Raw genomic sequence first — 13833 nt, forward strand, 5'->3', positions numbered from 1 at the left:
GTCAAATAGGTAATAGCAGATAATCAGGTTTCTTCAGGGTAACAGCGTTCAGAGACTGTAGATCAGACAGCAATGTGCTGGAGCTGTCAGTGTCCATTTAAAGCCGTTTTGGCGCCAAGGAGTCAGCGCGCACGCGCGCGCCCCGCTGCGCGCGCTCCCGCCGTGCACGCGCGCGCGCCGTTAACGCACGCGCGCGCACCACAGGCACACGACGATGTGCAATTGCGCGCCGCTGATTTAACCCTCTGGAAGGATTCCAGGATTGAGAGGTGAGTCCCTGACAGCAAGTCTGGAAACGCAGAGCAAACACAACACAGGGTTGTAGCCTACGGCATAGTTTCTAGTTGTCCCTTATTTAGAGTACCTGTCCCTCTTCTGTAATCAAATCCATTTGTCCCTCATTCCAAAAGGTTCCTCTTTTAGACCTGAAATAAATATACTGTCAATATAGTGTAGTGTCAAGGGAAAGGGGTGCTGTGTAATGTAAAGGGGTCCAGTGATGCAGGGTGCTGTGTAATGTAAAGGGGTCCAGTGATGCAGGGTGCTGTGTAATGTAAAGGGGTCCAGTGATGCAGGGTGCTGTGTAATGTAAAGGGGTCCAGTGATGCAGGATGCTGTGTAATGTAAAGGGGTCCAGAGCTGTGAGTGCTGTGTGGAAAGGGGTCCAGAGGTGCAGTTGCGGAGAGGGGGTACACAGTAGTGACAAAAAGATATTGAAAGATTCAGGGGGCACAGTGGGGTGTTTTTACATTTTAATGTGGGGGCGCTTTTAACCCCCGCTAGCGGTCGAAGAAAGGGTAAAATGCGACTCTGTATCGCCGCTGTCAAAGCGCCCCCCCCCCCCTGAAAAAATTTCAGTGGACGCCCATGCTAATGTTGGATAGGCAGAGCTAATGCCCTGAATTTAGTAGTCCATATCGTAACGCAGCACTTTTAGTCAGAATAGAGGAAAAGTTCAGCTTAAACTGCACCAGGACCAATCACATTTCATTAACCTTTGACCAAAATCCATCTTATCAGCCCCTGTAACAATCCTGTGTTCAGTTGTCTTGGCATATTTGCATGAACAGCTGTTAATATACCTGTAAATAGCAAAATTGACTTTACTCTGATGTTGTATACTGTAACATTCCCTCAACAATTTTATATTTCTGCAGCAGCAGCCCGTCCATGCAGTGCTGCCCCACTAATCCATGCACCCGGCCCCTAATTTACATCCAGGGCACCGGAAGCATAGATTCCAATACTTTATTTATATTTTTTTAGAAGCACACATTTAGAGCCTGAGGCTCTAATTGGTTTCCAAAAAGGGTTGGCTCTGCGCCCCAAGCCCACCCACTTGTGTGACAATAGCGAATTAATATTCCATATTGTCTTCCTGCTTCTCCTCCCGGCCAATCCCGTGTCAGGAAGCGGGTCTGGAGACCAGTAGTGTATTTAGGTTTTGTGCTGCCCTAGGCCTGACTAAACTCGTGCACCCCCTAATTTAAATATGACCCACCCCTTCCTGTCAAGGCCACACCCATTTCTGTTTAAGACCCGCCCTGGAGGGGCATTGGATTCCCTTAATTTGCATAGATTTCCTCTCACTTCGTGTTTGGCTATGGGGCGGGAAGTGAAGGGAAATCTCTGCAATGGCACAGGTATGGTAAAAGAATTAACTGACAGGGGCTATAACCCTCCCTTACTCTATCCAAAATGAAAAAAAAAGTGTTGCCTATAGTTCTATTTTAAGCACAAATTTCTGATAATTTTATGAAGAGGACTAAGAAGATATAGCCATGCCAATGGTGCAGCAGAAAACATATAGCACAGTGAGGAAGGTTTGTGGTCCAGGATGATAGGACAGTCAAAATTAGAAGCAACTTGCGTTACACTAACAGTGTAGCGCAAACGGGCGGGAACTCTTTCCTTGCTGCCCCCCTGCAAAGTGCTGCCCTAGGCCTGGGCCTTGATGGCCTAGGCCAGGATACAGCATTGCCTGAGACCCAACTGGCCAAGAGGAGAAGCAATCCTATTGGCCGCCAAGGAGGAGGAGGAGGGAGAATATGCAGGGGAAGCCGCGCCACCTTGAAGTCGAGGAAGGAGGAGACACAGAGGCCCGCCGCTCAGAGAAAGCCTGCAACCTAGATGGGGTAAGTGCGGGGACCAATTGACCAAAGGGGGGGGGGGGTAAGCTGTACACTTACTACTTTACATTGCAGCAAAGTGTAATTTCTTCAGTGTTGTCACATGAAAAGCTATAAAAAAATATTTACGGAAAAAAAGGGGTGTACTCACTTTTGTAAGATACTGTATATGCTGTATATATATATATACATAGTATTGTTTAGTGTTAGCAATTGATTAATGCAGAAGTTTAAAGTCTGCGTGATACTCTGTATTGGCTAACATGCTACTAAAAATGCAAGCGTTTGGGATGACCTGGACAATTGTATAAAGTTTGAAAAAAGCATCTAAGTGATCCTGAAAGCTTGCATCTTTATTAACTTAAGATAGCCAACAAACGGTATCATTTAAACATTCTGCAATACATTATACAACTTAAAAGTAGTCTATTAAATGTTGTTCTGATTGCTAGTTGTGGCTAATTCAAAGCATCGGTATTTAGGACAGTTTTGAAAATAATGGCAAATGTCAAGTTAAAGTTTGAACATAAAGGAAAAAAAAAATCAAATATTTTATTTTATTTCCATTTTGTTGCTTGTTTTCCAGGATGGTATAATAGACTTTTCATCAACTTCATCCTTAGGCGGCACATTTTCTTCTTTGTGCTTCAGTCCTACTTCCCAGCAATGCTGATGGTAATGCTATCTTGGGTGTCTTTCTGGATAGACAGAAGAGCTGTACCCGCCAGAGTATCTCTAGGTAAGGTATGACTCTAGGAGAACCCATCAGTCACCAGTAAATTATAAAAACACTGGAAACAAGTCAAAGAGTGTACATAAACTAGTCATAGTATTGCATCCAAGCATGATACCATTCCAATAAGTGTTGTCTTCAATGGATTTCTACATATTGTTTGAATATATTACTCTGCATACACGACCGTTTTTCATGACGAGAAATATGCCATTTTTTTAAATTGGTCATTAAAAACGATCGTGTGTAGTAGGGTTGTCCCGATACCGATACTAGTATATAGCCCCTCCCCCTTGCCCGGGCACTTTGATAGACAGGTCACCCGTCCGACGGATGACCTGTCTATCGAAGTTTCTGGGCAAGGGGGAGGGGCTATACATGATGGCGCGGTGGGGGAATACACAGCTATTCAAATGCAAATGACAGCTGCTGTGTTCCCCCAGCGCATAATAACTAGATGTCGGCAGCGGCGAGGGGAGGGAGGGGGGGTATTGACTTGGCTTTGTCTTAGGGGACACAAGGCTGCATTAGGGACATGGCTGAATTAACCACTTGACAACTGGGCACTTAAACACCCTTAACTAGTAGCCGACCGCGCACCGTCATTATACGGCGGCAGGTCGGCTCTCCTGGGCGAGAGCCCGTAGCTATACGTCCTATCCGTGCGTGTGCCCGGCGGGCGCGATCGCCGCCGGGCACACGCGATCGCTCGGTACAGAGCGGGGAACGGGAGCTGTGTGTGTAAACACACAGCTCTCGTTCCTGTCAGCAGGGGAAATGCTGATTTTCTGTTCATACAATGTATGAACAGAAAATCAGTGTTTCCCCTAGTGAGGCCACCCCCCCCCCACAGTAAGAACACACCCAGGCATACTTAACCCCTTCCCCGCCCCCTAGTGTTAACCCCTTCACTGCCAGTGGCATTTTTATAGTAATCTAATGCATTTTTATAGCACTGATCGCTATAAAAATGCCAATGGTCCCAAAAATGTGTCAAAAATGTCCGAAGTGTCCGCCATAATGTCGCAATACCGAAAAAAAAATCGCTGATCGCCGCCATTACTAGTAAAAAAAATATTAATAAAAATGCCATAAAAATACCCCCTATTTTGTAAACGCTATAACTTTTGCGCAAACCAATCAATAAACGCTTATTGCGATTTTTTTTACGAAAAATATGTAGAAGAATACGTATCGGCCTAAACTGAGGAAAAAAAATGTTTTTTTATATATTTTTGGGGGATATTTATTACAGCAAAAAGTAAAAAATATTCATTTTTTTCAAAATTGTCGCTCTATTTTTGTTTATAGCGCAAAAAATAAAAAACGCAGAGGTGATCAAATACCACCAAAAGAAAGCTCTATTTGTGGGAAAAAAAGGACGCCAATTTTGTTTGGGAGCCACGTCGCACGACCGCGCAATTGTCTGTTAAAGCGACGCAGTCCCGAATCGCAAAAAGTACTCTGGTCTTTAGGCAGCAATATGTTCCGGGGGGTAAGTGGTTAATAACCAGACCAATTTTCAGCTTTCGGTGCTCTCACATTTTGAATGACAATAACTCAGTCATACAACACTGTAACCAAATGAAATTTTTGTCCTTTTTTTCCCACAAATAGAGCTTTCTTTTGGTGGTATTTGATCACCTCTGCGGTTTTTATTTTTTCCTCTATAAATGAAAAAAGAAAGTACATTTTGTAAAAAAAATGAATTTTTCTTCATTTCTATTATAACATTTTGCAAAAAAGTAATTTTTTTTCATAAATTTGGCCTAAAATGTATACTGCTACATATCTTTGGTAAAAAAAATAAAATAAATTGGGTTATTATTTAGTCTGGGTGAAAGTTATAGGGTCTACAAGCTATGGTACCAATTACTGAAAATTGATCAATTTGATCACATCTGATGTACTGACAGCCTCTCTCATTTCTTGAGACCCTAACATGCCAGAAAAGTACAAATACCCCCAAATGACCCCTTTTTGGAAAGAAGACATTCCAAGGTATTTAGAAAAAGGCATGGTGAGTTTTTAGAAGTTGTAATTTTTTCCCACAATTCTTTGCAAAATCAAGATTTTTTTTTCCCCACAAAATGTTCATATTCGCCGGTTATTTCTCACACACAGCATATGCATAACACTAATTACACCCCAAAACACATTCTGCTATTCCTCCCGAGTATGCCGATACCAAATGTGTGAGACTTTTACACAGCGTGGCCACATACAGAGGCCCAACATGCAGGGAGCACCATCAGGCGTTCTGGAGCACCCAGACCAATTCTGACATTTCTCTCCTACATGGAAAAATCATCATTTATTTGCTAGAAAATTACATAGAACCCTAAAACATTATATATGCTTTTTTAGCAAAAACCCTAGAGAATACAATGGCGGTCATTGCAACTTTTTATCGCGCACGTTATTTTCGCAGCAATTGTTCGAATGTGTTTTTTTGGAAATGAAACGGTTTAGTGCTTTTAAAAAAAAAAAACATTAAAGTTAGCCCAATGTTTTTGCATAATATGAAAGATGAAGTTACGCCGAGTCAATAGATACCCAACATGTCACCCTTTAAAATTGCACACGCTTGTGGAATGGCGCCAAACTTCGCTACTTAAAAATCCCCATAGGCGACGCTTTAAATATTTTTACTGGTTACATCTTTTTAGTTGGAGAAGAGCTCTAGGGCCAAAAGTATTGCTCTTGCTCCAACGTTCGCAGCGATACCTCACATGTGTGGTTTGAACACCGTTTTCATATGTGGGCGGGACTTACGTGTGCGGTCGCTTCTGTATACGAGCACGCAGGAACAGGGGCGCTTTAAAAAAAAAAAAATATTTTTATTGTTCATTTCACTTTATTTATTTTAGTTTGATACGTTTTTCCCCAAAAATAAATGTTCTGATCACTTTTATTCCTATTACAAGGAATGTAAACATCCCTTGTAATAGGAATATAGCATGACAGGTCCTCTTTACAGTGAGATGTGGGGTCAATAAGACCCCACATCTCACCTCTAGGCTGGGAAGCCTGAAAAAAAATAAAAAAAAATAAAACGATCCTGGTTTCGATCGTAGCGGTGAGTCAGAAGAGGCACCGAAGGGAGGGGAGACGTCCCCTTTCGCCTCCCGTAAGAACAATCAAGAGGTGGAACAGCCGACATGATTGTTCTTATGGTGTAGGGAATCGCCGGCTGAAAAAAATGATATCTGAATGATGCCTGTAGCTGCAGGCATCATTCAGATATCCCTGCACAAAGTCAAGGACGTCATGACGGCCGGTGGGCGGGAAGTGGTTAAAACGCATTTTTTTCCCCAGAGTATTTTCTGGGTACTGCAGAGTATTAGCCGGGGTATTGCAGAGTATTGGTGTTGGGGTATTGCAGAGTATTGGTTTTGGGGAATTGCAGAGTATTGGTGCGGGGGTATTGCAGAGTATTGGTGCGGGGGTATTGCAGAGTATTGGTGCGGGGGTATTGCAGAGTATTGGTGCGGGGGGTATTGCAGAGTAATTGCGCAGAGTAATTGCGCAGGGGTATTGCAGAGTATTGCCGGGGAGTAATGCAGAGTATTGCCGGGGAGTAATGCAGAGTATTGCGAAGGGGAGTAATGCAGAGTATTGCGCAGGGGAGTAATGCAGAGTATTGCGCAGGGGAGTAATGCAGAGTATTGCGCAGGGGGGTATGCAGAGTATTGAGCAGGGGGGGTATGCAGAGTATTGCGCAGGGGGTGGTATGCAGAGTATTGCGCAGGGGGGTATGCAGAGTATTTCGCAGGGGGGTATGCAGAGTATTGCGCAGGGGGGTATGCAGAGTATTGCGCAGGGGGGTATGCAGAGTATTGCGAAGGGGGGTATGCAGAGTATTGCGCAGGGGAGGTATTCAGAGTATTTCGCAGGGGGGTATGCAGAGTATTGCGCAGGGGGGTATGCAGAGTATTGCGCAGGGGGGTATGCAGAGTATTGCGCAGGGGGGTATGCAGAGTATTGCGCAGGGGGGGGGTATGCAGAGTATTTCGCAGGGGGGGGGTATGCAGAGTATTTTGCAGGGGGGGTATGCAAAGTATTTCGCAGGGGGGGTATGCAGAGTATTTCGCAAGGGGGGGGTATGCAGAGTATTTCGCAGGGGGTATGCAGAGTATTTCGCAGGGGGGTATGCAGAGTATTTTGCAGGGGGGGTATGCAAAGTATTTCGCAGGGGGGGTATGCAGAGTATTTCGCAAGGGGGGGGTATGCAGAGTATTTCGCAGGGGGTATGCAGAGTATTTCGCAGGGGGGTATGCAGAGTATTGCGCAGGGGGGTATGCAGAGTATTGCGAAGGGGGGTATGCAGAGTATTGCGCAGGGGAGGTATGCAGAGTATTTCGCAGGGGGGTATGCAGAGTATTGCGCAGGGGGGGTATGCAGAGTATTGCGCAGGGGGGGTATGCAGAGTATTTCGCAGGGGGGGGGTATGCAGAGTATTTCGCAGGGGGGGGTATGCAGAGTTTTTCGCAGGGGGGGGGGTATGCAGAGTATTTTGCAGGGGGGGGATATGCAGAGTATTGCGCAGGGGGATATGCAGAGTATTGCGCAGGGGGATATGCAGAGTATTGCGCAGGGGGGTATGCAGAGTATTGCGCAGGGGGGTATGAAGAGTATTGCCGGGGGTATGCAGAGTATTGCGCAGGGGGGGTATTGCAGAGTATTGTAGCGGGGGTATTGCAGAGTATTGTAGGGGGTAATGCACAGTATTGCAGGGGGTTTCAGGGATGGCTGAGCAGGGATGGATGGATCTGTGACTGCAATAGTCACAGATCCATCCACAGCGCTGCTGACACCCACGCTCCCCCCTCTCACACTGTACCGCTCGGTACAGAGAGAGGAGGGAGGAACCGGCGTCATCAAAAGACGCCGGTTTGTTTACATGTGATCGCTCCGTCCAATGGACGGAGCGATCACGTGGTAAACGGCCGCTATCAGCGGCCGTTTACCGCGATTCGTGATCGGCCGGGTCCTCTGGACCCGGCGGTCACGGATGTTCCCGTGTGCGCGCCCCAGGGGACATGCGGGAGAGCGACTCTGGGAGGACGTACATTGACGCCCTCCTAGAGTTAACCACCCGCCCTGTAGACGTATATTGTCTATGGGGCGGTTACTAAGTGGTTAAGGGACATGGCTGAATTAAGGGACATGGCTGAATTTAGGGACATGGCTGAATTTAGGGACATGGCTGAATTTAGGGACAAGGCTGCATTTGGGGACACAAAGCTGCATTTGGGGACACGTGGCTGCATTTAAAAAAAAGTATCGGTATTCGGTATCGGTGAGTACATGAAAAAAAGTATCGGTACTTGTACTCGGTTCTAAAAAAGTGGTATCGGGACAACCCTAGTGTGTAGGCTCCAGAGCAATTTTCTCGACGTGAAAAATGGCCATTAGAAATTTAGAACATGCTATTTTTTCTCGTTTTTGACATCGGGAAAAGCGGTCCTGTGTAGGCTTTAACGACGGGGAAAAAAACGTGCATGCTCAGAAGCAAGTTATAATCAGCCCAAAGGGTGGCTCCAACCTTCCCCTTTATAGTTCCGTCGAACGTGTTGTACGTCACCGTGCTTTGCTCAAGCATTTTTTCACTTCTATGTTTTTTTGGAAGAGCTGCTGAAAATATTTTGAACATTTAACATTTTTGGGGATTTATTACAATAGCCGCACTGAACTATTCCTGCCACTTTTCAATTACCTAATTATTTATTACTGGAAACAGAAACCTCCTGAGCTCATTAGAGGCACTCCCTGAACATCAGTGTTCCAGAATATCTACTCGTTTTGGGCAGTGACTAGTGGTAAATCAAGTGCTTAGTGGTAAGTGTGTATACTGTATCAGCATTTCAATATGAATTATTGGCTGATACCGAATATACAGAAATGTGATAGGTAGGAGAAAATGGTATGAGACACACAAGCAAACGCAAGTTTAAATATGTGGACAGTGCTGGGTTGAGTGAGTAGCACTGAATTCAGGACTGTATTGTCACAATGTGTACTGTTGGTACTGAATTAAACTAGATTTTCTGACTTAAAGTGATTGCAAAGTCTAGTTTAAAAAAAACTGCACAGAGCAGCCCAGATCCTCCTCTTCTCAGGTCCCTTTTTGCTGCTCCTGGCCCTTCCCTCCTCTCAAGTGCCCCCACAGTCAGCAGCAGCTTCCTATGGGGGCACTGGAGCCACAGCTCCATATGTCCATTCAGATACGGAGCCCTGACCTGGACCCGCCCCTCTCTCCCCTGATTGTCTGACTTACTTTGATATACAGCTGCGGGAGCCAATGGCGCCACTGCTGTGCCTCAGCCAATCAGGAGGAGTGTCCTGGACAGCTTAGACACTCATGGACATCGCTGGAGAGAGATGGGGCTCAGGCAAGTAATTAGGAGTGCAGGGGAGGCTGCTACACACAAAAGGTATTTTATCTTAATACATAGAATGCATTAAGATAAAAAAAAAAACTTCTGCCTTTACAACTCCTTTAAATTGTTCTAGCAGAGTCGTAACCCCTTCCTGAGACTTATGCCACGTACACACGATCGGTTTGTCTGATGAAAGCGGTCTGATGGACCGTTTTCATCAGACTAACCGATCGTGTGTGGGCCCCATCGGTTATTTATCCATCGGTTAAAAAACTAGGAACTTGTTTTAAAATTATCTGATGGTTAACTAACCGATAGAAAAAAACGATTGTCTGTGGGTACGTCCATCGGTTAAAAATCCACGCATGCTCAGAATCAAGTCGACGCATGCTCGGAAGCATTAAACTTCATTTTTCTCAGCATGTCGTTGTGTTTTTTACGTCACTGTGTTCTGAAACGATCGTTTTTTAACCAATGGTGTGTAGGCATGACTGATGAATGTCAGCTTCATTGGATATCTGATGAAAAAATCCATCAGACCATTTTCATCGGATGAACCGATCGTGTGTACAGGGCATTACAGTATATGCCTGACTTGAATGTATGAAAATCATTAATTCATTGCAGGCAATCTTCATCATAGCTGATCTTACCACCTAACACTTGATATTCATGATACAGAAGGGTTGACGCAAACAATATGATGCTGTAGATGTTGACAATTGTCATGTTTGAAGGTCAAAGGGAATTGTGACAGGAGTGTCTTTGGGTGGGGGGTTTGTGGAACTCAGCTTACCTTGGGGAGCTCTGGAAACGTTGTGTCCAGCTTCCCTGGACCCTCTTATGTGTAAATCACCCTTTGTCTCTAATAGGGGCACAGGGTGAATGAGAACCCCACTATGATCTGTGCTAATCAGACGCAATGTTGTATATATGTATATATTGTGTGTTGTATCATGCTGTTGTGGACTCTTTGCTGTGATCGTTTGGGGTGTGACTGTATTATATTGTTATATTGTAGCTGTCTGCCTCAACTATTATGGGATGTGTAAGTGTGTATGCTGTGAGGAAAGAGGAAGGGGGATAGCTCAAGCAGCCCCCCTGCTGATAAGACTGTTTACTGATGAGAAGTTTGAACACACCTGACCTGTGTGTCTATTGTCATTGGACAGTTTAACCTGCCCTGTTCCCAAGGGTGGGGGGGGGGGGTTGAGTCTCTGAGTTATTTATCTGTTGTGTCCATGTGTGATAATAAATGAGTTTGTTGTTTGCCACTCTACACTGTGTTGCGGCTGGTGACTGGGGTGGCTTAAGAGTCTTGGATAGTGCTGGTTCTGGACAGAGGAAGCATTGACGGCGGACATAGTCCGGTTTAAGGGCGAGGGTTAGTCACAGGAATATTTATTTTCAAGCCTCAATGTGGGCTTTGCAGGAACTCAGGAACCCCAGACAAAACTGACTTACCATGAGCCTTTACTCTGAAGTCCTGTTTCAGATCTCTCTGGCTCCTGCAAACTCTTACCAAGTTTTTGTCTAATTACTTTTTTCAGTTATATAAAAGACAAGCTCACATGAAAATGTATCTACTACCAAATGGCCCAAATGCTACCTAATACTTTTCCTATCATTTTTTTCCTAATAGAATTTTTTTTTTTTTATAAATACAACTGGTGCTGCCCCTTTTCTTCCCTTACAGAGGCAGAGATTTCCCCAAAGGATTATGTAGGTGGGAGAATGCTCTGCTCGAGGTCAATTACATACTCCGTGAGGGGAGCATTCAGTATACGTGTAGCATGCCTGTGCTGTAAAGCGGGACCATGCAATTCAGGATAGGTTATACAGAAGAGGCAAAGCTTAGGTACTGACAACTCTAATGCCTTGAACGCACGATCAGGCTTTTGCCCGGCCAAATCACATTGGAATTACGACGGAATTCCATCGGAGTAAAATAGAACATGTTCTATATCTAAACTCCGACGGAATTCATCGGAATATCCGATGAATAAACTCTGATGGGGCTACACACGATCGGAATATCCAATGGAAAAAGTCTGTCGGACTTTTTCCATCGGAAATTCCGATTGTGTGTACAAGGCATTAGGGGGTGAGCCATTCTCAATAGCAGTGGATCCTCATTGTCAGCCGGACTAGGAACAAAAAGGTGAACTTGGGGCAACAGTAGGATCAAAGGTTAGCAATTGCTACACGTTTTTTTTTTTTAGCTTAAAACAGTGAGTTTACTCCACTCCAAATATACCGTCGTTTTCAGGGAATTCCTGCCCACTTTTATTTAAACGAACATCAAAACTTCACACAGGTTTTTCTTCCCACACAGGAGGTTCTCACTATCACTGCAAAAACATAACATCCAGCCTCCTGGCTCTCTTGTGGCAGCTTTACTGCTTGTAGTTAACAACAAAAAACCTGGGGAATGCCCAGGGAAAAACCAAGCCTACTTACCGACCAGCTTGCAGAAAACCAATTAACCTGTCTACAGTATGCGTTAAAAACAGGGGTTCGGTCTGCACGCATTTGCAAACGCATGCGTGAGCCACAGAGCTGCGCCAAGGCACCCTGTAATCTGTGGTCTTAACACTAAACAATGAGTGTCCCCACAGTGGAGGCACATGCATTTTAATGGATAGACAGGGGCAGGTGAACTGAAGGGAAGCCACCCCTCCTTTAAAGGTACAAGAGCACACCAAGCACCCAGCATGTAGCACAATGGCTGCAAAGGTGTTAGTGCACTGATGGACCAATATAAACACCACAGGTGAAGCATAAACATGTCCACTGCCCCCATCTATAGCTGGCCATAACAGTAAGTAGCATTGGAAGGCTAAAGCAGATAACAACAAAAAACCTGGGGAATGCCCAGGGAAAAACCAAGCCTACTTACCGACCAGCTTGCAGCTTACTGCTTGTAGTACCTCTTCAGGGTCTTCCTGAACACTAGTACCTTTTTAGTTGTCCTGACCATGACACACGTCTCAGTGTTTATTCACAGACTCTGCACTTCAGCTCTGCATCTTCCTTACAGCTTCCTAGCTGTTCTGTCCCTCATGGACTCTCTTTCAGGCTTGGGCCTTCCTCTGTCCCGACCTGGACACCATGGTGCACTTTGGGCCTTCTTCTGTCCCGACCTGGACACCATGGTGCACCTTGGGCCTTCTTCTGTCCCGACCTGGACACCATGGTGCACACCAGCACCTCTCACTGCTCCCTTCACACACTGACTTCCTTGGGAGGGTGGGTCAATGAGCTCTAATGCTGCGTACACACGATCGGAAATTCCGACAAGAAAACCGTGGATTTTTTTCAGACGGAATTTTGGCTCAAACTTGTGTTGCATACACACGGTCACACAAAATTCCGACCGTCAAGAACGTAGTGACGTACAACACTACGAGAACCAGCTCTCAAATTTTTGCTGTCGTAAAGTCTAACAGAAAAAGTCAGAAGTTTCGATCATGTGTACGCGGCATAACTCTGGCTCTCATATGAAGCAAGGTCACACCTGTGCCATTAGTGTGCGTGCTTCCTACAAAATCTGGCTTAAACCACCATTTTACCCAGTGGCACGGGGTCATCCTGCTACACAATACATCTCTAAAATAAGGATATGAAAATAGAAGCTTTTGTTAAGGATTATATGTAGGGGAAACCTTTCAAAAGACACTTTTTACATTTTTGGCTGGAGTAAAAGGAAATCTCTGCTGAAAGCGATAAATGGGTTAACATTTTTTCAAGGATGCATCAATAAATAAATGACTTACCGTTCATGGAGAAAAAAAATTGCTCCAAGCTCCCTCCAGTCCTGTTCACATGCGTTGAAAACCATGCATTTGACTAAGTGATCCATGCTGAAATAGAGGATTAGTCAGGGATTTTGGTCTTGTGATCAGCAGTAGAGGGAGTCTTGAGTATAATTTGTTTCCTGGACCGTAAGCTTTTCATCTTTCTATCATCATTCTATCATGGTTTTTATTATATCAATCCAAGACGTTAACCAGAGCTGGCATCTTGTGGAAGCATTAGCGCACAAAGCCTTCCAAAACCAGACTTTTTTCCTTCCTTCAGAATCTAGAATTAACAATACATAGTTACACATTTACATAGTTAAAAGACACATGTCTGTCTAGTTCAACCAATAGAACATGTTTAAACTAGTAAAAGGTGGTCAGCTAGGTATTATTCTCTGTCCTCTCTGTGTGTCCATTGTATACCTGGCTATTTTGTTTCTATGCCTTTATCTTTTCTGTAGCCCTGCTGGTTCCTCCCTGGTTGTGTTTGCCCTTTTTTATATGTGTTTTCTGATATAATTTGTTTAGGTAAATGGAACAAATGGAACCCAGGTGAGCTATACTTCTGCTTACACATGAAAAGCTTAAAATGTTGTAGCAACCTCTTGTTTTGCTTCTAGTTCTAATGTAATTGAGCAATTGAGCATTGGACACATGCATGCTTTCTTCATGCCAGCTTAGGGTGCTGTAGGAACTATGCATTACTTGTGGTCAGTGTTTTCTACCATCTCTACTGTATATAGATATTTTAGGGTGAACCCCCGCTTTAATAATATAGGCTGCCT

At 44.7% G+C, this 13833-nt stretch overlaps 1 protein-coding gene across 1 annotated transcript in view; it reads left to right on the forward strand.

Moving 5' to 3' along the window:
* Positions 1-13833, forward strand: part of GABRR3 (gamma-aminobutyric acid type A receptor subunit rho3) — an 84792-nt gene that overhangs the window by 63148 nt on the left and 7811 nt on the right. Inside the window, exon 7 of the mRNA XM_040338714.1 lies at positions 2716-2868. Coding sequence (XP_040194648.1) covers positions 2716-2868 — 153 coding nt within the window. The remainder of the gene's footprint in view (positions 1-2715; positions 2869-13833) is intronic.

Source organism: Rana temporaria, chromosome 2 (genome assembly GCF_905171775.1).
Source record: "Rana temporaria chromosome 2, aRanTem1.1, whole genome shotgun sequence".
In the NCBI taxonomy this organism is placed as follows: domain Eukaryota; kingdom Metazoa; phylum Chordata; class Amphibia; order Anura; family Ranidae; genus Rana; species Rana temporaria.